At 38.4% G+C, this 21,144-nt stretch overlaps 5 protein-coding genes, 1 long non-coding RNA gene and 1 other non-coding gene across 8 annotated transcripts; 4 read left to right on the plus strand and 3 right to left on the minus strand.

Moving 5' to 3' along the window:
* Positions 1-6,305, minus strand: LOC110376751 (calcineurin-binding protein cabin-1). The gene has a single exon (XM_021335331.3). The coding sequence runs from the start codon at positions 6,199-6,201 to the stop codon at positions 97-99; it is 6,105 nt and encodes a 2,034-aa protein (XP_021191006.3). The 5' UTR covers positions 6,202-6,305; the 3' UTR covers positions 1-96.
* Positions 6,306-6,549: 244 nt separating this feature from the next.
* Positions 6,550-7,548, plus strand: LOC110376788 (small ribosomal subunit protein mS26). Its single transcript, XM_021335380.3, has 2 exons — positions 6,550-7,123; positions 7,302-7,548. The coding sequence occupies exons 1-2, from the start codon at positions 6,656-6,658 to the stop codon at positions 7,479-7,481; spliced, it is 648 nt and encodes a 215-aa protein (XP_021191055.3). The 5' UTR covers positions 6,550-6,655; the 3' UTR covers positions 7,482-7,548.
* A 1,930-nt stretch (positions 7,549-9,478) lies between these two features.
* LOC110376785 (DNA-directed RNA polymerase III subunit RPC4) lies at positions 9,479-15,508 on the minus strand. Of its 2 annotated transcripts, XM_049837482.2 has the most exons (9): positions 15,243-15,507; positions 14,833-14,957; positions 14,478-14,584; positions 13,813-13,951; positions 13,312-13,386; positions 11,328-11,437; positions 10,841-10,954; positions 10,111-10,218; positions 9,479-9,660 (listed from the first exon to the last, which is right to left on the minus strand). In XM_049837482.2, exons 1-9 carry the CDS (start codon positions 15,401-15,403, stop codon positions 9,502-9,504), a joined length of 1,098 nt encoding a protein of 365 aa, XP_049693439.2. In that variant the 5' UTR covers positions 15,404-15,507; the 3' UTR covers positions 9,479-9,501. The 2 variants fall into 2 exon arrangements, with proteins under 2 accessions (XP_049693439.2, XP_049693440.2); XM_049837483.2 differs by lacking the exon at positions 13,312-13,386 and having other exon boundaries at positions 15,243-15,508.
* Trnal-uaa (transfer RNA leucine (anticodon UAA)) lies at positions 10,490-10,573 on the plus strand. Its single transcript has one exon. It is a non-coding gene; the product is annotated as a tRNA-Leu (tRNA).
* A 275-nt stretch (positions 15,509-15,783) lies between the features above and the next one.
* Positions 15,784-17,785, plus strand: LOC110376764 (uncharacterized). Its single transcript, XM_049837498.2, has 4 exons — positions 15,784-16,014; positions 16,327-16,566; positions 16,896-17,042; positions 17,454-17,785. The coding sequence occupies exons 1-4, from the start codon at positions 15,927-15,929 to the stop codon at positions 17,510-17,512; spliced, it is 534 nt and encodes a 177-aa protein (XP_049693455.1). The 5' UTR covers positions 15,784-15,926; the 3' UTR covers positions 17,513-17,785.
* Positions 17,786-18,136: 351 nt separating this feature from the next.
* Trs20 (TRAPP subunit 20) lies at positions 18,137-19,614 on the minus strand. The gene is made up of 3 exons (XM_021335371.3): positions 19,395-19,614; positions 19,087-19,236; positions 18,137-18,683 (listed from the first exon to the last, which is right to left on the minus strand). Exons 1-3 carry the CDS (start codon positions 19,485-19,487, stop codon positions 18,504-18,506), a joined length of 423 nt encoding a protein of 140 aa, XP_021191046.1. The 5' UTR covers positions 19,488-19,614; the 3' UTR covers positions 18,137-18,503.
* A 590-nt stretch (positions 19,615-20,204) lies between these two features.
* LOC110376786 (uncharacterized) lies at positions 20,205-21,069 on the plus strand. Its single transcript, XR_010277649.1, has 3 exons — positions 20,205-20,425; positions 20,581-20,743; positions 20,940-21,069. It is a non-coding gene; the product is annotated as an uncharacterized LOC110376786 (long non-coding RNA).
* The last annotated feature ends 75 nt before the right edge of the window (positions 21,070-21,144 follow it).

The raw sequence follows: 21,144 nt of genomic DNA on the forward strand, positions 1-21,144 counted from the left end.
TGATTGTATTTAATTTATTGGATCAAAAGGTGTATAATCATAATATATTTTAATGTAATGTCTAATTTCTACTGATTGATAAATATAAATCATAATCTAATCATCATCGAGTACAATGACCTCGTCCGAGGTGATGGGTTTGGGTCGTTCCGTGAAGGGCAGCTGTTTCTTAGCATCAGGCTTCTTCATCACCGGCTTAGGAACCGAAGTCTTGGTGATAGTGAGGGAAGATGGCAGTTTACTTATAGACGCGTTTATATCGTGACTCTTGGATATAGGATGGTGTTTCTGCCGTTCAGCCAGTTTCTCCTGCAATGTCTTGCCAGGGCTGACTTGCTGGTGCGGCATCGGTGGCTTCGTGTGAATAGCAGCATTCACGGTAGATGCAGTCGACATGTGCGCCTGCGCAGGCATCGTGTGCGACGCGTGAGATGTAGAGTGAGCCGCTCCGAATGATGAAAGATTAGCACTCATTGAAGCAGGTAAGTTCTGTAGCACCGTCCCCATACTCGGAGTCAGAGGAGTCGATGCTGACTTCTGAAGAGTACTTATCACAGGTGTTGGCGCCGTTTTGCTTACTGCAGGCATAGAAGGCGCAGTGAATGATTTTGATGTTTTCAATTGCGGGTTACTTGGCTGGCGCACTGACCCCTGCTTCGGACCCCGCTTTTGCTTCTTCACAGGCGGCATGAACGATGAGAAACTCTGGCCAAGAAACTGGCGATAGAATTCTGCTTGGAACGAATTTTGCAGACTACTTTGTAAGGTAGATTGTAAATTGTGTTGCAATGCCGGGTAGCCAGCGAGGCTCATATTAGATAGGTAGGTAGATAAAGACAGAGCGGCTGCTGCTTGCTGAGAGAGCACGGGATCGTTCAACATAGGTAAGTAGCTTTGGAACGCGGCGGCCATGTCATGCGCCGACAGTTTCGGTAAACCAGTACCTATAGCTGATGCGGCTGATGTTAAAGTTGGTGGAGCCTTCTGTTCAGGCTTCGACGGCGCAGTGGCAGTCGAAGTCGTAGCTTTCACAGTCTCAGCAACAGCAGCCTTAGCAGCTTGTTTTTTCTGAGCGTTCTGACTTTTGTCCAAACTAGCCATCGTCGCTTCATGCTTCAGTTTCTGAATTAACTTCTGGCAGTACTTCATGCTGATGTCGACAAGATTTGCATTTTCGGCGATCGTCTCGCTTGTAGCCAGCTTGTAACCTTCAATTAGTAAGTTCGTGAATTGTTTAGAGTTTGGCTGCTTCTGAGCTCTTTGATATGCTCTGTAGATATCCAACATTAAACTATTAAGAGCCTGCCGCTCGACCTCATTGCTCTTCAAGTCCGCCTGCTGGCTGAACTTAGTCAGCTGACCTTTGAGAGACTGGATACAGAGTGAGAACGCTTGCTGTGCCAACTCCTCTCTGTCGGAGTCACGTAAATATTTTTTATCGGGATCAGGCGTTCTGTTCAAATGTAAACTTAGATCTAATAGAGTTTTATGATCATCTATCTCTTTCAATATTTCCAGAGTAAGAAGGACAGAGCGATTCATGTGGAAAATGAAGCCGCCAGGTCTATCTATTTCTTGTGGAGGTATCTTCCAAATATTGTTGAAAAAGTTTGAGGGTTTTCTCTCACTAAATAGTCCTCCCAACTTCTGACCTAATCTTGAAGTGAAATTGGATAACATGAGATCTCGACACCGTTCGATGTCTTTGCCTTTTTTGTAATAGAAGTGGTAGTGAGCAAGTCTGTATATAGCCTTATAATGTGGCGGGAAGCGACTCGCGCAGTCTTCTAGCGCGTCGAGACAGGCCGACACGATCTTCATGATCTCATCGTCCGTCAGAGGTTTGGCGTCGTTGGCAGACTTTGAAGAGTTCTCGCTATCACTACTCGAGCTGCTGCTGCTGTCTGATGAGGACTCACTGGAACTGGAGTCTGAGGAGGACGTGGAAGACGTACTGCTTGAACTTTCACCTTTCTTCTCGCCGTCAGTCGCGTCTTTCTTCTCGTCGGACTTTTCTCCTTCCGGTGTTATTTCTTTGATGGGTTCAGCTGGAGCGGGTGCAGGCGGCACCGCCGGTGGCGGCGACTTTTCGTCAAGTACAATGACTTCTTGTTTATTTTCTTCAACAGCCGCAGTTGGTTTTGTTTGAGCGACGTCTGTACTCGGCACAATAGGCTCTTTAGGCGTCCTTTCAGTGTCATAGGAAGCTGATCGCCTAACCTTTGCTGCTGCCGCTTCCATCTTCAGTCTCTTAGCCTCGTAAGACTCTTCCTCGCCAGCGTCGCTTATAGATCGCTTGAGAATATTCGCCGGGTGAATAGGTTCCGCAGGTTTGGGCTCTGTGTTTGTTTCCAGTTCTGCGCCACCATCCTTTTTTGTCTTTTTCGTAAAAGGACCCTTCTTCCATTCATCGATGCACGTTAAAAACACCTTGCCCACTGATGTAGGTATAGGCTTGTTTTCATGCTGTTCGATGTATTTTAAAATAGACGCATGAATCCGATAGTGCATCTCTAACACTTCAATGGATAGATGCGGTGGGGTCGTGTAATTAATCTTCAATGGATATGTAGCGTCGCTCTCTTGCAAACTCTTCACAGCCTTCATGTAATAATCTAAGTACACAGAGGGAGGCTTGTTGCGCTTCTCGCCCACTTTGCCTAACATGTAGAAGTGCAGCCATGTTTCCTCCTCGTGGCTGGTCTGCGCCTCCTTGTTGTCGCTCAGTTCATTCAGCACAGTAACGAAACTTTTTTGTGTCGTGTCTAACATATCTTCCTTTTGTTTTTCTAAAGATTCAAAATCCTCCATACTCAATGACTCGCTGGCTTGTTTCAGCACCCGTGAGCAAAACGAGTGAACTGAATAAGCGAACATTCCATATTCCGTCCACATGTGACACAGCGTGGGATCTAGCTCCACGGTCCTTTTGAAACAACGTATAACAGCTTTTGCAGGATTCAAATATTCTCTTTCATGATTGAGATTTTTACAAGAATTCAGCATTCGATCTAAATTAACGGCTTTGGCGAGAGATATCCTCGCCCATGATTCTACTCTATCATTGTTCACGGCCACATCTAACTTGTTGAACTTCACTCCTAATTTTACTTCTTCCTTTTTATAATAATAATCTCCCAATAAAAAGTAAATATCCCGCATTTTGTAAGGTAACAATGATGTAGTGTTCGGTAATTTGTCTTCTAATCCTTTAATGAATTTGTCGATGTCCGGAAGGTATTTCTGAGGGTCACACTCGGGCGGCAACAGTGCCAATATCTTATGGAACAACTGTTCCGAGTCAGCTGTGATGCCAGGCAGCTTGCCTTCGAGGGCCGGCAATGTTGGCGGTCTGAATATCTCGTAAAGCTGCTGAGCTCTCTTCCAATCTAAGGTTGCAGCCGGCACATTGTGGTCAACAAGGTATTTTATCTTATTCTTTCTTCCGGGGTGTCCAAATAAACAGTAAACACACTGCTCCATGTACTGAACAACTTGTTCCAGAGATTTAGCTAAAGAAGGAGATCGCAACCTCGGCACGACCGTGTCTAAAGTAAAATAGAGTAGTCTCCCTTCAGACTTACAACACCAACCTCTTTTGCCAAGCTGTTCATGTGCTATAAACAACACCATTATAGGATTGGGAACTTCATCGCCCTCATCTTTCTCCGTATCTATTCTAGCCCTCCCTTGATCCTCCTCCCTTTGAAGTATGTAATGCATAATAATCCATGGAATGACAGTTCCGAAAGGCATTTCAGATGCATTGGTTTCCACTTGATGGCCAATAACTCTAATGAGGTCTTCTAAGCCCTGACTAAGTTCCTTTGGAGTTACAGTATCTAAGCAAGTCAAGCCTTCTGTTGTGAGAATATGTTCCATACAGCAAAGGATCTTAACAACTGTCAGGGTCCACTTATCATATTCTGGAGATCCTGTGGTGAATCGGAAGTAATGTTTAAGAGCCTCGTGTAGACAGGTCAGTGACCATTTGAAGCATTCATCAGGTTTATCTAAAGCCCAGTAAGTGTCTAATATAACAGCTAAATGTACTGCAAAATCTAGAGCTACGTCTTCTTCATTCCGGGCCATTGTTTTACAGTGATCAAAAGTATCAATCACTATTGATAACACCTCGTCATAATTGCCTCTCTCATATAAATCCATGACTGTGGCAAGCCTCTTATTTCTCTCGAGGAACTTTATACCAGCAAAAACTTCAGTCTCATTGACTATTGGTTTGAATGTGAAGTTGACAATATTTAAATTGTATGTATCATGATGTTCACCCATGGCTTCAAATTCGAATAAGAGCTGATGCAAGCAATCTAAGGCAAATTCATTGCATTTGTTCAACAGCTGTATGTGTAGCCTTACCCAGAGGTACCGTAGATTCAAGTCTAAGCACTCTGTAGTATCAAAGATTTGTGGCCTTAGATTTAATATGATGCCTATAGTTTCAATGACGCTCAAGTCATGTTGTTGCTTGTCATCTGGAACATTTGCGTTGAACTTCTCATTGACGGTAAACTCTTCTACAAGTAAGTTGACGTTGGTGTAATGTAGCAAGTCCTCATCATTATCACTGGTGCATGAAGGAATATCTATGTGTGTAAGATAGCATTTGTTGGCATCAACAAACACATCAGGCAGACCTTCTGGCCACTTCTCCCTCCACTTACCAGCTAAGATAATAAGGTAATCTTTTAATATATCAATGATATCCCTTTTGTTTTCAGTGTATTTGTTTATAAAATTCTTTACATCTTTTTGTTCATCTTCTGAACCAAAATACTCCTTAACTTCTTCAGGTTTTTCCTTCTCCTCAAATAGTTTGTCAAGATTTGTTATATCTGGTGAAGTTTCTCTAGCCTGATTTTCTTTCTTCTCAACCATTTCAGGGACTAGATAAATGGGCACCATTTTGCGAAGTGTCTCATAGATGTTATTGTCTTGATCCTGCTTTCCTGTTGTCTTTTTTCTCCCAGATTTTCGCTTGCACCACTCCCACATCCGTAGGAAGCTGAGAGCACTGCCTCTCCTTCTTACAGGTGTTTTCTTGGGTATTTTACTGTCGGTAGGAGTTTCAGGGGCTTCAGGAGCCATTTCAACATCACTCTCAGCTGCATCAACCTTTTCAGTATCAGTTGCTGCCTTATCTTTGTCTGACAAATCATTATTTTCATTCTCTGAGACATTTTCAGGATTCTTCTCTGTGTCTGTGACAGCTTCTTCAATCTTATTCTCCTCTGGTTCTGGTTCTTTAGGCTCCTCACACACTTCCATAGTCTCATCTTTATCTACTTTTTGATAAACTATTTCTAATTTGCATGCATGGCTGTAATAATGTTCAGCCATGTAGTGGTGCATGTGAACGAGAGAGTCACCAACTGATTTCCAGTTTAAATTAGATACTGGTTTAACCAACTTCAAGTCTGGTAACACATACTTAAATTGCTCTGCTTTCTGTTGCTCAAGGTATATTTCATGGATGTCTTCTGCTTCTTTTAACAGTTTCAAAGCCTTTTCATCATCAAAGGGATCATCTTCCTTTTCATCCCATTTGTAGATAGGATTAAGATATTCCATAAAGTCTTTTATATAGGGATAGACAGTGTAGATATGTTTCCGGTAAGCTAGACCACGTAAGTATCCAGGATCTAGTTGTAATGCCTCATATATGGTTGAAATGCATTCTTCTTTGTAGTCAAGACCTAGGAGCAGGGTGATGATCTTGTCGAGACAAGGCCAGTGGCGAGGGTTGCACTCTGCGCCGTGTTGGAAAGCGCGCAGTGCCATCTCGTAGCGTTTGGCGCGCATACAGAGCTGTCCCAGGCGGTGCCACAGGGTGACATCCGTATCGTCAAGCTCTGACGCAGCACAGTAAGCCTCTATAGCCGCATCTACTTCCTCAGATACGCTCAACATAGTCGCCAGGTTTTTATACGATAAATACTTTAAATTAAACAGAGGACCGGGAACTTTCTCGCCTGGTGCTGGTTTTTGCACTTCATGCAATAGCTCCGTGTCGAGGAGGTCTCTGAGTAACTGAGTGGCATCTTTGAGATTACCTTTTCGCTGAAGCTCCAAAGCCTTTGTATACTGCTGAAATGCTATCTGCTCTGACGCCTCCCGTGTCACTTCTTCTTCAGATCCACTCTCCTCCTCCGATTCCTCGTTTAAAGCAGAAATGCGTATCATCTTGGTTTTTAATAAGTATCCATGTAATCATCGATTTTTAATGTAAATAAACAGCGCAACCGGCTCACGCTCAAGCCCGTTTGTTTGACAAATTTGACATTGACTTGTCTGACTAATTATCAGCTGCGATTATGCCAACAACCAGCCATAATGTATGTTTATCGATATTTTCTTCTTTACCAAGTTATATTACTTGCATTTGGAGAAGTTGGATATTGGATTTTTTTATATCAGAACCTGAAAACAAAAGCATTTCTTTCTATTATTTTGTTAGACATGAGCAAAATAGCTGTTCAGAAATTATTTTGGGAATTTCCGTATTTTCCCAACCCAAATGACATTGACATTTGTTTGTCAAATAAAATGTAATTTTAGGTTATGTGATTACTGCGAGGGGACTTCCAAAAAAATAATACTTTGTTTACTTTTATAATAAAAGAAAAGGTAACCGAAAATGCTGTCTCAAAATTCACTACTAAAGCGTACCTGGCCAATGCTAGTTCAGAGCATGGAGGCACACAGAAAACCTAGATGGTTGCCCGTCGCCAAAAGTAAAATATATCGCATTCCCAAACGGCCAGTTATACCTGAGGAGGAGCGTTTAGAGCTGATGCGGCTGCACAATAACTACAAGACTCAAATGCGTTCTATTAGAAGATTCTACCATGAGGAGATGATCAAAGAGCGGTCATCCCGAGAGAGTGCCAGTTCTGAGATGTCCAAGCGCATAGAGGCCGAGGAGTGGGTCAAGTGCGTGGAGCTGAACGACAGCTGGAACAAGCAGGTCGCCGCCGAGAGGGAGGAGAGGAGGAAACACGAGGTGGCGGCGCTGGAAGAGTATGCTCTGAAGAGAATGGAAGCCCTCGATAAGCTGAAGGAAGCGAAGATCGCAAAGGCAGCCGAGGAAATCAGAAAACAGAAGGTATGTTGTTGTGATCAAACCTAAAACTACAGCTAAGCTATTTATACAGCTTTTTATTTCAGAGGTAGACTTTGCTAAATAATATTTATCATCAATCCCTTAGTAAAAATAATGATGAATTCTATTTTCTGAGTCCAAAAAAATTTAATCTTATTTAAAATAATTATTTGTTTTCCAGGAACTGAGCAAAACCTTCATCACTCCAGAGACAATTGACGCAGCCATAGACCATGCCATCGCAAATCCCGTAGACTACAACTTTGCCATAGATTTGAAGGGCAACAAGTACGAGGGCAGAGACACACAGATAACCAGAAACCAAGGAAAGCAAGAGAAAGCAGCCAGTGCTAATGCTTAGGAAATTCAATAATAGATTGTTTTTTTGTAAATAATTTAGGTACAATAAAATATTATGTAAGAGTCAATCTTCATTTCTGTTTGTCCTTTCTAGAGTTTTCAACTGTTTAACAAGTCCAGGTCAACCAGTTTTCATGACAATTGAATTTCTAGTGAAATTCAACCAAAATATTTCATTTGACACATTTGTTAGCCAACTTAATTTGCATGTGCACTGCATGAATGAGGTTTACTTTTGTCTCATATTTTGCAAAAGAGAAGGGTAGAGTTTTGTACATCATTGTTTCTGTTTTAACATTACCAAATGTCCTTATAATGGTGAGAAGATCTGTTTCCTCTACTCATTTAATACCTTTTTAGTAAAGTTAAATAAAAACAGCCCATACTTTCTATACAATATATTTTACATTAGACATATTATGGAATGCCTCCCCAGTGCCACGAGGCTGGCTTTTCCTCACCTTCACATTTTTAAAGCACCTTTGTGGTGAAGATTTTTTTTAGATAGATATATTTCATTTATTAGGTACACTAACAAGTTTAGTTTTGTTAAAGTTAAATAAAATCAACACATATTTTGTACACAATATATTTGTCATCAGACCGACATATGGTGGAACATGGTCTCCCAGTGCGGCACGAGGTTCAGCTTGTGCTGCAGGTCGCCCAGCGCCACCAGGCTGGCGGAGCGCGACGCCTCGTCTGTGCCCACTGACATCACTTCCTGGTGGAACACTGCCTATTCCCCCCTACACATTTAACAGCTTTTTACTCAACATTGCTAATAACACCACCTTTTTGCTATAATTAAATAAATACACCAGTATTTTGCATGTAATATATTTGACATCAGACCGACATGATGGAACATGGTCTACCAATTTTTCCCAGAGCACCAAGCGACTGACTTTTTCTCACCTTCATGTTTCTACCACCACCTTTTTAGTCATCATCTCCCGAGCTTTATCCAACTACGTTGTTGGAGCCGGCTTCCACCACCTTTTTGGTAAACTTAAATAAAAACACCAGTATTTTGTACACAATATATTTGTCATCAGACAGACATATGCTGGAACATGGTCTCCCAGTGCGGCACGAGGTTCAGCTTGTGCTGCAGGTCGCCCAGCGCCACCAGGCTGGCGGAGCGCGACGCCTCGTCTGTGCCCACTGACATCACTTCCTGGTGGAACACTGCCTATTCCCCCCTACACATTTAACAGCTTTTTACTCAACATTGCTAATAACACCACCTTTTTGCTATAATTAAATAAATACACCAGTATTTTGCATGTAATATATTTGACATCAGACCGACATGATGGAACATGGTCTACCAATTTTTCCCAGAGCACCAAGCGACTGACTTTTTCTCACCTTCATGTTTCTACCACCACCTTTTTAGTCATCATCTCCCGAGCTTTATCCAACTACGTTGTTGGAGCCGGCTTCCACCACCTTTTTGGTAAACTTAAATAAAAACACCAGTATTTTGTACACAATATATTTGTCATCAGACAGACATATGCTGGAACATGGTCTCCCAGTGCGGCACGAGGTTCAGCTTGTGCTGCAGGTCGCCCAGCGCCACCAGGCTGGCGGAGCGCGACGCCTCGTCTGTGCCCACTGACATCACTTCCTGGTGGAACGCTGCCTTTTCCTCTACACATTTAACAGCTTTTTACTCAACTTTGCTAATAATACCACCACAACCTTCATTGGTGGTAAACATGTCCGTAAGGTAAAACTGAGTTTAAAACGTATAATGAGGAACAATTAAATAAAAACACCAGTATTTTCTATGTAATATATTTGGCATCAGACCGACATATGAGGAACATGGTCTCCAATGCCTCTAGCACCAAGCGGCTGGCTTTTTCTCACCTTCATGTTTCTAAGACCACCTTTTTGGTCACCATCTCCCGAGCACTATCCAACTATGTATGTTCTTGGAGCCGGCTTCCATCACCTTTTTGGTAGATTTAAATAAAAACACCAGTATTTTCTACACAATATATTTGTCATCAAACAGACATATGCTGGAACATGGTCTCCCAGTGCGGCACGAGGTTCAGCTTGTGCTGCAGGTCGCCCAGCGCCACCAGGCTGGCGGAGCGCGACGCCTCGTCTGTGCCCACTGACATCACTTCCTGGTGGAACGCTGCCTTTGTTCCCATGCATACCTGGAACATGGTATTTGTGTCTTTTAGCAATTGGGGTAATGTTTAATTAAGGATATGGATAGTTTATGTTTATTCTTCATCAGGAAAATACTCATACATTTATGTAACTTTTTCGCCTTTACTCTCAGAGACAAATGACAGCCTTATCAATTTTTTTTTTTCTAATGAATTTAATATACTAAGGACTATCGTGGTTTGGTTATAGACTTTATGGGCTACTTGAAAGACCAGGCTGATTATAAAAAATGCGAAACTGAAAGCTTCCAAAACAATTTTGAGAAGATGAATGAATGATTTCGACCACGGACTTGTGAACTGAGAAAGTCAATGGTAGGTAGCCTCCAATCAGCGTGGGCCACGGGCTCATGCCTACTGGGTAAAAGGGGCCCGCTAACAACTATCTTCTTTCATACTTCTACCTAAACTATCATAAATAAAAAGTACACTCACTTCAAACATGGTATCTCCTAACGCGAGGCTGACTCGTCCAGACCGATGTATTAAAAGTTTTCCAATACGACCTTCTTCTAAATCTGGCAGTCGACATCTGTTGTCCACCTGTAATTAGGAACCGTATAGAGACTTGTTTCGTGTTCCACCCATTGTGTTCGGAAATTAGTTGCCATCATCAAGTTTGGCGCGAACTTTACATCTGATATTGTAATAATAAAACAAATTAACAGTAATGCTTCAATAATTTCTCCGTTATGAACTAATTTTCATAATGAAATGTAACACAATGCATAATAACCAATTGGTCTCACGATCCAATTTCATGCTGTTATGAATCACCAATGAGTAGTACTAGTATTTCGTCAACAGTCGACATGTCAGGTTGGCCGAGTGGTCTAAGGCGCCAGATTTAAGCTCTGGTTCCCGAGAGGGAGCGTGGGTTCGAACCCCACACCTGACAAATATGGACATATTTTTGCTATGCCATTTTTGGTCATGATAATGCATTTTTCTAGGGAATCCCATCCATATCCCAAAAAGATAAAAAAATATTAACATCCCCTCTAAAATTGTAAGTTATTGAATCTGACTACCCAAATAGCTTCCATTGGAAGGTAGCATATTTATCGTCGAAATCTACATGCTTCCTTTTATCCGGGTGCGCGAAGTAATTCCCACAGGACATAGGTAAATCCGCTGATTGAAGCTAGTTATTCTATAAACTTACTGGTTTTTCCTCCTTTTCTTCGCCAGTCGAAGTGGAAGGTTCATCGTTTATTATCTTACGTCTGGGAGCGTCATCGTCCACCTTACCACCGCGGCCTGGCAGCGAATCTGGTAACTGGAAATATCAGACACAAACATAAGTTAGGTAATACTTGCGTAAAGTTATGTCGACTTTGGGACCAAAATTTTATCACACATATACACTGTGACTTTCTAGTCGTCTTACAAAGGTGGTCCACTCAATCTATCCGACATAAAATACCACTAGACACGATTATTAATTTTATAGCCTTACTTAATTAAGATAAATAAATTAAATAGTTTAGTTAGAAATGTAGGGTCTAAAATACCCATTTTAATCTGGTAAGTTTTTTGTATCATGCTTTCTAAAACTCGAAATGCAATTTTGCTTTCAACTACTGGGACATACTCAAAATTCAGCCTTTTACCCAAAAAATGCTTAATCAGAAGTTCCAGTACATCCTTACCTGTAACAATATAAGTGTGGGCTTCTCACTCCTCAGCAGATTGACTACATCAGTGTTCTCAAACACCTCCTTGATGTCCGGCCGAGGTTTCTCTTCCACTTCGCTCAACACTGCAATGAAACTTATATCAAAACTTTACTTGACAAAGTCGATTTTAAGACAAGCCACCACCGAAAGCTTATATGTACCATAGTTTTTTACCAATTATTATTTAAGAAAATGAAATTTATCGTATGACCATTTAAAATTGAGTGATGTTTCAATAATCCATAAAAACCCATATTTCGGTCAAGAGAAGATTCTAGCTTTTTGGTATAAATAGGGTTTACTTAAGCAAACTTGTGATACAAGCATGAAGAAAAAAATTCCCAAGCGAATTTTTGGATGATATACATTGCCTTAAAAATAAATTATCATGATCCCAAATTGTTCTGTCTTAACGTAGTAAAACTCAATTCCAAAAGGAATAATAAAAACCAAAATCTGTCATACTCCTGGTAAGTTCTGTACAATGCATATTTTTTACAATTCTTTGATTTTTCTTATTCCTTTTGGTTTATAATATTCCTTTAACTGGATTTTAGTACATGTCCTGCAGTTTCACAAGAGTACATGTTCAAAATATATAATGTATTAGCAATACAACAATTAATTATAAATATTACGAATTAGACAGTCTGAACTCAACGCGCATTTTAGAGATACATTTAGTAAAATCCAGCTAAAATAATAAACAATACAAAATAAACCATAATTTCGAAAACACAAGGAATGCATCGAAATATTGTAAGTGTACAGTCGACAGCACTTCAAGCTATTCTAATGTATTAAATTTTTCCAATATTGATCCTTATACTTTAGTGATAAAGTTGAAAATCATCATGTGCCCAACCTTTCCCCAACTACGTTGGAGTCAACTTCCAGTCTAACCGGATAAAGCTGAGTATAGTTATCGGCACGAATCTTGAGCTCTGACCTACATCTGCGCAGAAGTGATTTATTAGCAAAGAACCAATCCCGAGTGCCGGCTATGACGCGATGCACTGCGGGCCAATCACCGCATTAGCCCGCCCAAGCGCCTCACTTCATACCACAAAAGGGGCCCAATAAATTACTTCAGCGCAGATGTAGGTCAGAGCTCAAGATTCGTGCCGATAACTATATCAGTGTTTCCAACCCAGTTACCCGGGCAACGCGATACCCCTTGGCAAGACTGGTGTCAGACTTACTGCCTTCTGACTACCCGTAACGACTGCCAAAGATGTTCAAATGGCAGCCGAGAACCACTAGTTTATCGTGCTTTCCGAAACATAGAATTAAATTGAATAAAGTTAAGAAATTTGACAGATTATAATAGCTTGATGTGTTATCTGTACATATAAACTTAATAACTAGTATGTATGTATGTCTGCTGTATGCTAAAGCCGGTCCTTCGCCGATGGAAACAGTTCGCTCGGCGGTCGGGGCTGCAAATGTAATGTTTTAGCTGTACCTTGAGTTACGCGGTTCACGGTTTTAGGGGAAACCAGATTATGAACATTGAAAAATAAGTCCTATGCATATGAAGATAAGGTTGATAATGAGGTCTTTATATTGAGGGTTTTTTGAATAAAGGTTTCTGAGGGGAGACATGACTTTTTAAATCCCTCAAGATCATTTTTGACTTCATGATCTTAACTTTTGCTATTACTGTATAGATTAAATAATTGAGCAAAAAACTATTTCAAATGGGCAATTTTTATTATTATGTATTACAAATCAGAGCCAAAAGGGTAACTTTATTTTTATCTAAGCTTTGCATGAGCAATTCTGAAGTTCTATGTCTGGAGTAGGAAGAAAAAAGTGATCTTCTGTAGAAAGAAAATCATGGGAAATAATTGTATAACATAATCGTCGATTATAAGGACTTATTTGCAAAAATATCTACAAATAAAGCCCATATATCCCATGACCGTGTAACTCAAGCTATAGCGACAATTAGTACCGCAGTCGTCCTCCGGCTCGCGCTTGACGATCACCTCCTGTTTAACCTTCACGGTCGGTTTTACTTTGGACCAGCCTATAAATAACATCACTCTATGTTAGACATCTATGGTCAAACTAATTTAGTTTAAAAAATTCTGGAAGAAAGGGGTAAGTTGCTTGGAGAAAATAATTATCCATACTAGAAGGTATTTTAAAATATGAAATGTATAAATTCACAACAATAAGTGATCTAGAATATCTGAAAGTGTATAATTTTATTCTAAATAAAATTTCAACATAATGGTATTGTCCAACATAGAACTGAAATTTACAGCATATGGAACTGACAACTAATAATAATTATACATATATTGAGTATGAACAACATTCAATCAACATTATCAACATTAACTATAAAAAAGTACTAACATTTAATTACCTAGTGATCTGACAACATTATTAATCCTTCAAAAATTCCATAATCAAATACAATATATATTTATAAAGATTTTGTACATACCACCATCATCCATAGGTAGCTTGATAGGAGCATCCCTCTCGAGTACATGCTTGAAGTCCTCGCAGTTGTCTTCATCAGCCATGTTGCCGGACTCACCAAAAACTGACTTTATCTTCTGCTCTTCTAGTTCTCTGTCAATCTGAGGATTAGAATAACTATATTTTGTTATTGCTATTTAGCGATAAGACTGCGATTTGTAATGTACTTTGTGTGTTGTGATGTCCTGTGTTGTTAATTTTACTGGTGTACAATAAAGAATAATCTATCTATCTATTTTCTTAATTTGGGAACACAGGTGGATGGGGAATGCAGAAAACTGTGAACTGAAAAATGTGGCAAGCTGTGGGCGACCTATAGGGTCTAGCAGTGGACTTCTTTTGACTGAAAAGACTAGCCACCAGAGGCAACCAATAATGTCACCAAGAAGTGACCACAAATGTTATATAGAATTCGGTTTTCCTGCTTCAGGCAAGGCATAATTACTTTGATATACTTGAGTAGCTTCCAAGTAAGCAACTAATGATTTCACAATAGGTAAAATATATCGACAACTTACAACTTAGGATTATTTTAAAGAATGTTTTCCTAGCTGAATTCCACCTCCAGATAATAATGTAATTTAAAACTAGAGATTTGAAACTAATATATAATTATGTAAATATTACCTTTATAACATCTTTAACTCTAATAGTAGGTTTCTGCATGGTTTGTACTGTATCTGAGGCTTCCCTGCCATATGATCGAGAGGAATGCCGCTCAGCACTGCCCAAACCTGGAAAGTTATTTACCATACTACTTTATAAATATTTCTTGCAATTTTAATAATATGTACTGCTTTTTAATTCGTTGTGATGGAAAATGTTGGCTCTTAATGTTTTTTTTAAATATGAAAAGTCCTTAGGATAGTTGAGTGATTTAACAGATACAATTAGAATAATTTCTGTATTGGTTAAGGTTCATGTGTCATTTTGAACAATTGTCGATTGGTATAGGGTTTATATTAGTTAAGTTAAATTCTACCTTCTGAGAACACTCCACTAGATTTGATAATGTTGGGTCCATTTCTGAAGTTCTTGTTTCTATCATTTCTTCTGTCCTTTCTATCTTTGTCATCTTTCTTCTGATTGTTTTGTGGTTTTGATGGGCTGCAAGTATTTTAATATAAAATAGATATGTATGAGTAAGACAGATTATAAACTAGCACTTATCAAATAGAGATTGTGGGCATTGAATTGATTTTATTATGGGTGTACTTATGTACCAGCTAGACGACCCTTTCGATCTGTTTCTGTATGTTCGTTATTAAAAATAGGGGAGGTACGAAACAGCGTTTGTGCCATTTATCATGCAAGATCTACTAAAGAATGTGAAACATAAACATCGGATTGGCGAAATGTTACACTGCGTAAGTAATAAATGAACATATTCACCCTTTGTTTTTGTTCCTGGACACGTTTAAATTCGGTGTGAACACTTTTTTATTGGTTTTTATCCCACCCAACGTGAGATCACGGGGTGGTTTGAAAGAAGCCAAACGCTGCATAGGATCGGGCCCTAGCCCGTTCGTCTTGGAGGACTTGTCGTCCGACATTTTACAGTCTAGATATTATTCTTACAAACTTAAACTTAAACTTAATTTATAATAATATTCTTTTCTGAGTTTGTTTTGGTCTTCATGTGGTCTGTCATGAAGTTTGCTTTTTTTGACTTTATTGACATTGATTGACATTCTTTCTTGACAGTTCGTGACACGCTTCACACTATTTTCGTTTGGGAAATCGAATGTAGGACGCAAAATAAACAGCTTGTTGTAAAGAAACTTTACATTACTATGTAACTCACTAATACCAAATTGATTAAACGTGATTTTCAACATAAATAAAATAATTTATGACCGTTTCTCTGTATCAAAAAATTGTTCTAAAATTAAATCTCAAAAGGCTCTGTTGCATGTTTGTTGACAGTTGAATCCGCTTTAAAAAATACAAAACTAAAATTTCAAAAAACCGTTTGTCGTTCACCGATTGTATTTGTTTGGGCACCTAAACTTGCTGGTTTTGTAATAATTTCCAGTTTTGTGATTGAACTAGGATTCAAGTAGTTTATCTGACGATATGGCCGAGTCGCTGTTTGATATTTTCGGCGACCACCTCACCAGGCAGGCGGTGAAAAATGTTTCGCGCCAACCTTTATCGAATATTGGTAAGAACTTATTAATTACTCAACTAAATATGCACATGAATCTTTATAAGCCTTCAGAAGAATGTAGGATTCAGGTTGAAAAGGTACAAAACCTCCGCCCCTAAGACGACCCACTGACCAACAGCTACATCATCATCATCATCATCAGCCTATCGCAGTCCACTGCTGAACATAGGCCTCTCCAAGTGCACGCCACTGAGATCGATTTTCGGCTTCTCGCATCCAGCTCCTGCCAGCCGTCTTGCGCTTACACGCTCAAAATTCTTCTACCCACCCTAAGAAAATGTTACAGAGCTTTTGTTTCCTTATCAGAAAATATGGGCAAAACCGTGTCTTCAGGCCCGGTTAAGCCCAACGAGCCTGTCAAGAAGTCTGAAGGGACTAAGAAGTCCTTTCTGTGTAACACAGGGAAGGCTTTGAAGAATACTCCAGTTAGGAATGTTTTCACCCCAAGAGCTGTTAATGTCGGCTCCATGATCTACAGCGATGAGAATACTGACAAACAGCTCTGTGGCGAAGATATTGAGTTTAACAAACCCTCATACAAGTATGGTAAGTTTGTCAAGCATAAGTAATTTAAGGTATGCAATTTTAGCTACAAGTCTCAGAACTCTGTAAGTATATGATAATGTCTAAAAAGGTTTTATGCAGCAATGTTTACTAATGAGCTTTTCACAGTCCATCAAGTATCACTGTACTAGGTTTTACTGTGTACAAACACAAATTCTTTATCCTAAGTTTATGTAATTCAATATTAATTTCTACTTGAGGGTAGGAACTAAAGCAATTTGTTTGACCTGGTCAAAAATCATATTGCTTTTTCTGACAACATCAATCTGGAATCTTTCATCAAAATTACTTCTCCTATAAATTATCCACAGATAACCACCATAGGGATGTGTTTGATTACCTTCCGATGCCAGAGCCTGAGATCCTGAAGCAGTTCTCACCGCCTAACACTCCTCCACCAGCCACCAAGAGATACAGCATGGACTTCAACTGTTCTTACCAGGATGAGTTCTTTAAAGGTAGGTACTTTGTAAAATATAGTGTTGAACATAATTTTGTGTGAACTTCCCTTATTAATTCACTTATGTTCTCTCTTACATTAAAATTCCTTATTTACTATCTACTTATGTCCTTTCCCTAATACTCTATAAAATCACTTAATACTCCCTTACATACTCCACAACACAATGCATGACCTTTACTAAGTATAGTACGTACTTCCTGCTTTCCTACTTGTGTATGTACCACCCGGATAGACTCCCCTTACATAGTACACCTATTTACTCCTTTGTATCCTGACTTTGACTATGTTAACCATTCATTATACACTACCCCCTGTGTACTGCTTCTCTCGTTATTCATCATATTTATAATCCTCTATACAAAGGGTTATAGGACATAACTAATGATTTTGTGACTTTTATTTTCAGATGATTTCTCAATTGGCAGTGTTCCTGATGAAGACCTAGATCTACCTGATTTGTATTGAGAAACAGTATTATATTGATTAGACTAAGGCTATGATTTAATCCTAATATATAACCTGGTTATAAATGACCAACCTTTTTGTTGACTAATTAAAAAGTTAGGTTGCAGCTAGTTTTGACTTGCAAAGTACATTTTTTTATACCATCCCTAATTTCTGCTTCACAAGGCTCTTTTATTAAACCAGTCTCAAATTGATACAATTTTGGCAATTTTTTAAATTAAGTTATTTAGAAACTTGAGAATGAATTATTAAAATAGGCTTTTTGATCATTTAGTGAGTGTGGATGTGAGTAGTTAAATATTTATTTGGCTTGCTCCTACCCATTAATATAACATGCTCTTAATTTCAAAGTATGAAATTATTCACTAATTAAGAAGCAAGTCCAATCTGGCTGCAATTTAGCTTTTCTAGCTGCTAAATACTAGATTATGTAGCAGCTTGAATACCAGGCATGTTCCTGAAATATTTTAATGTTTAAATAATGTAAGACATGCATTTTATTGAAAAGTGTACTAATGAACACACCAGTGAAATTGTGATTTAGAATTTAAATAAATTTCTTATTCTTAAATATTTAGGTAGTTTGCTTTCATTTTCTGAATTCCAAATAAAATGTGACTGCAATTTTGGTACAAAAGTAATTTATTATTAGAAATATTTACATCTTTTATTTATAATACTTACATTATTTTATAAGCACATTCAACAACTTCATAACAATGAGAGTCATATTCAGAAAGAAAAGCTTGAATAACCGGCTGCTGCTTATTGATATTTTAGTCTGGCTTATACCAGGTTGAGGTCAGATGAGGAGTTGCTGCAACCAGTGAGACTGGAAGCCAAAACCAACATAGTATGGTACAGACTAGACAGCAGCAACATAGCAACTTTCCTGTAATATTCTCTGTAGACTTATCAGTTTCCCTTATATAACAGATTATACAATATTCTATTTTAAATAAATACACATTAAACTATAGACTAAAGTTACTTATGTTAGATACTTCTTGCCTAGAAACTGGACTTTCTTTTCAAAAGCTGGCAGTGTTATGAGCGTGTCTTCCTTGTAAAAGGGGTTCAGCATCAATTTGATATAAGCTTCGTAAACATCTGTGAAGAAGTTCTTGATATTGTCCTCATTGCGAGCATCATGGACCATTATAAACCTCATCTGCAAAAGAATTATGTTTATTTTGGTAGCATATTATTAAACCAATACCAAACAAAGTGATCCTATAAGGGTTCCGTTTTTTCCTTTTGAGGTACGGAACCCTAAAAATTGCCAAACTATTATCACTTTCAAACACTAGACATCTATAAAGGAGGGTTGGACTTTGTAAATATATTTGGGTTTTGTCAAATATATATTTTATATTATGACAAAACCCAAACCATAATCCATGGTGCACATTGGTCCAATTGAGGATTTGATGACCAGTTATTGATATAGGTATATACTGCAACCCACAGTTAGTGCCCTACAGTCTAGTAGTCTCCACAGTTAATATCTTATTTGTTGCTTTACATAATTCAAGCTATAAAATGGTTAGAAGACCCAAGTTATGAATGCCTACCTGGCTCGCAGTCACAAATGCTGAGACAAACCACTGGTTGAACTTGTCCACTGACTTCAGGTATGTGTTGGTGACCTTCCACATGTGTTCGTCTACTAAATCCAGTGCTGCATGGGCTATGAATTGATTCAAGTGTCTGTTGTCTTCTTTCTGCAAAACAGAATGGTAGAGACACAATTATAGGCATACTTTAATGTATGTTAGTGAATCTAGGGATATTGAGAAAGGCGGGCTCTCCAATCACTTTGGACAATTGATAAATAAGATTTTATATCAAGAAGTAACACCACATAAAGTAGAATGAATACCTTGGGTTCTTTAGTGACTGGTATGAAATCCATTTCAAATATTGGGTTGTCGGAGTGCCCGACGATGACGAAATAGTAAGTTCCTGCTGACATTCTGGATTAGAAACGTAAATGACGCAGTTTTCACCTAAAATTCATGAAAAATCTTTATTTTTGTAGGTGTCACCAATTTCCTAAATTGTTGATCTGTCAAATTCAATCCGTCTGACAGTCTAACATGACAAGTTGTCATTTTCAGAGCGAAGTGTACACACCGCCATTCTAAGCATGATGAAACGAGACAAACTTCCAACCGTCTTACCACAAAAACTTTTAAACGTCAGTTTATGCCTTGTCTAAAAAAATGTCAAATTATGACGTTGACATATGGTTCATTTTGCAGCCAAAATTTTATTAGACAAGTGTAAAACAGGGTTTAAAGTTTTTGTAGTAAGGCCCCAAGGGTTTACAAATTCTCTTCGATAGAAAAAAGATGTGAGGAGAAAGAAAGTTTTAAAATATGAGAAAATTCCTTCCTGGAACTGTTGTAATCAGATTTGGTTGCGTTCAGCATTGAAGTTTTTTACTTCAAAACTTTTTGACGATAGACTGAAAAGAAATCATGGCACAATATAATTTAAAAAAAAATTAGGAAAACGCGGGAAACTCAAAAACTCGAAACTGTTAAACCTACACCAAAAACTTTCAAAATTAATTTATATACAAAAATGAATATGAATCCTGTCTCCAAGTCGAGTAAGTCCAAGACAAGTAAAATAGTTTCATAGTTTAAAAGATTGAAGTTGTGAATCTGTATTGATAAACATATTTCAGATTCGTGGTCCGCCTCAATCGATAAACTAATGCTATGGAGAGGGAGTTGGACAAAATACGATTCTAAAGTATCGAACCCGCTCTTGCGTATACACTACGATCAACTTTTAGTTACAGCTGAAACAAAGATATTAGAATCATTTAACATGCATAATAAAATAAAAGGGATTTATAAAGAAGATATACTGATCTTAATTATTAGCCATTCTAGTAAAGAAGTAAGTTTCCCTAGATTGTTTTGTACTTAATAATTTCACAAAAATGTGCACCAGAACGAAAATGTTTCAGCTTAAGAGCATCTTCAGGTTTTTTCTAGCTACCAGTACACTAATAAAGTTAGCCAGTTAGATACATATAACATTTTATTCTTCAGATAAGGAAAATAAAGTTTCAAATAAAATATGACGCGCCACAATGCCTTCAGAGATTAAGTAAACATTTTCCTGTGATACACTACAATCATCAGGTGAATCACAATATCGATGTTAAATACCGAAACGTTGATGAAGTCCTAAAATTAGCATTAGAAAATAAGGGTAAGTGCAATTAAAGATTCGGTAGTTTATATTTTTATTTTTGGTAGTCTACAAGCTACTAAGACTGAATGGTGATGTTTCCCAATAAATAATTCTTAAAGATTCAAGGATGTTTGTAGGATTGACTTTTAAGTTGTATTTTGTTAGATTGTGGAATAAAACTACAGTGATTCTATCTTGCTATTGATATTTCCAGAGAAAACAAATACTTCCAATTTGCCGTCAACGGCAACCTTGAGCAATTTCGTAAAATTGTGTTTGTTGGATCCAACGTTCCCGCAATTAGTTTTAGAAACAGAAAAAGTACTAAACGGTGAACTTTTCAAGAATTAGTCTATATAAGATTAAATCAATGAAAAGAAGGTTCGTTTTTGTGCAATACCTATTTTATTTATGAACGC

The sequence above is a fragment of the Helicoverpa armigera genome, chromosome 23 (assembly GCF_030705265.1).
Source record: "Helicoverpa armigera isolate CAAS_96S chromosome 23, ASM3070526v1, whole genome shotgun sequence".
NCBI classification, from domain to species: domain Eukaryota; kingdom Metazoa; phylum Arthropoda; class Insecta; order Lepidoptera; family Noctuidae; genus Helicoverpa; species Helicoverpa armigera.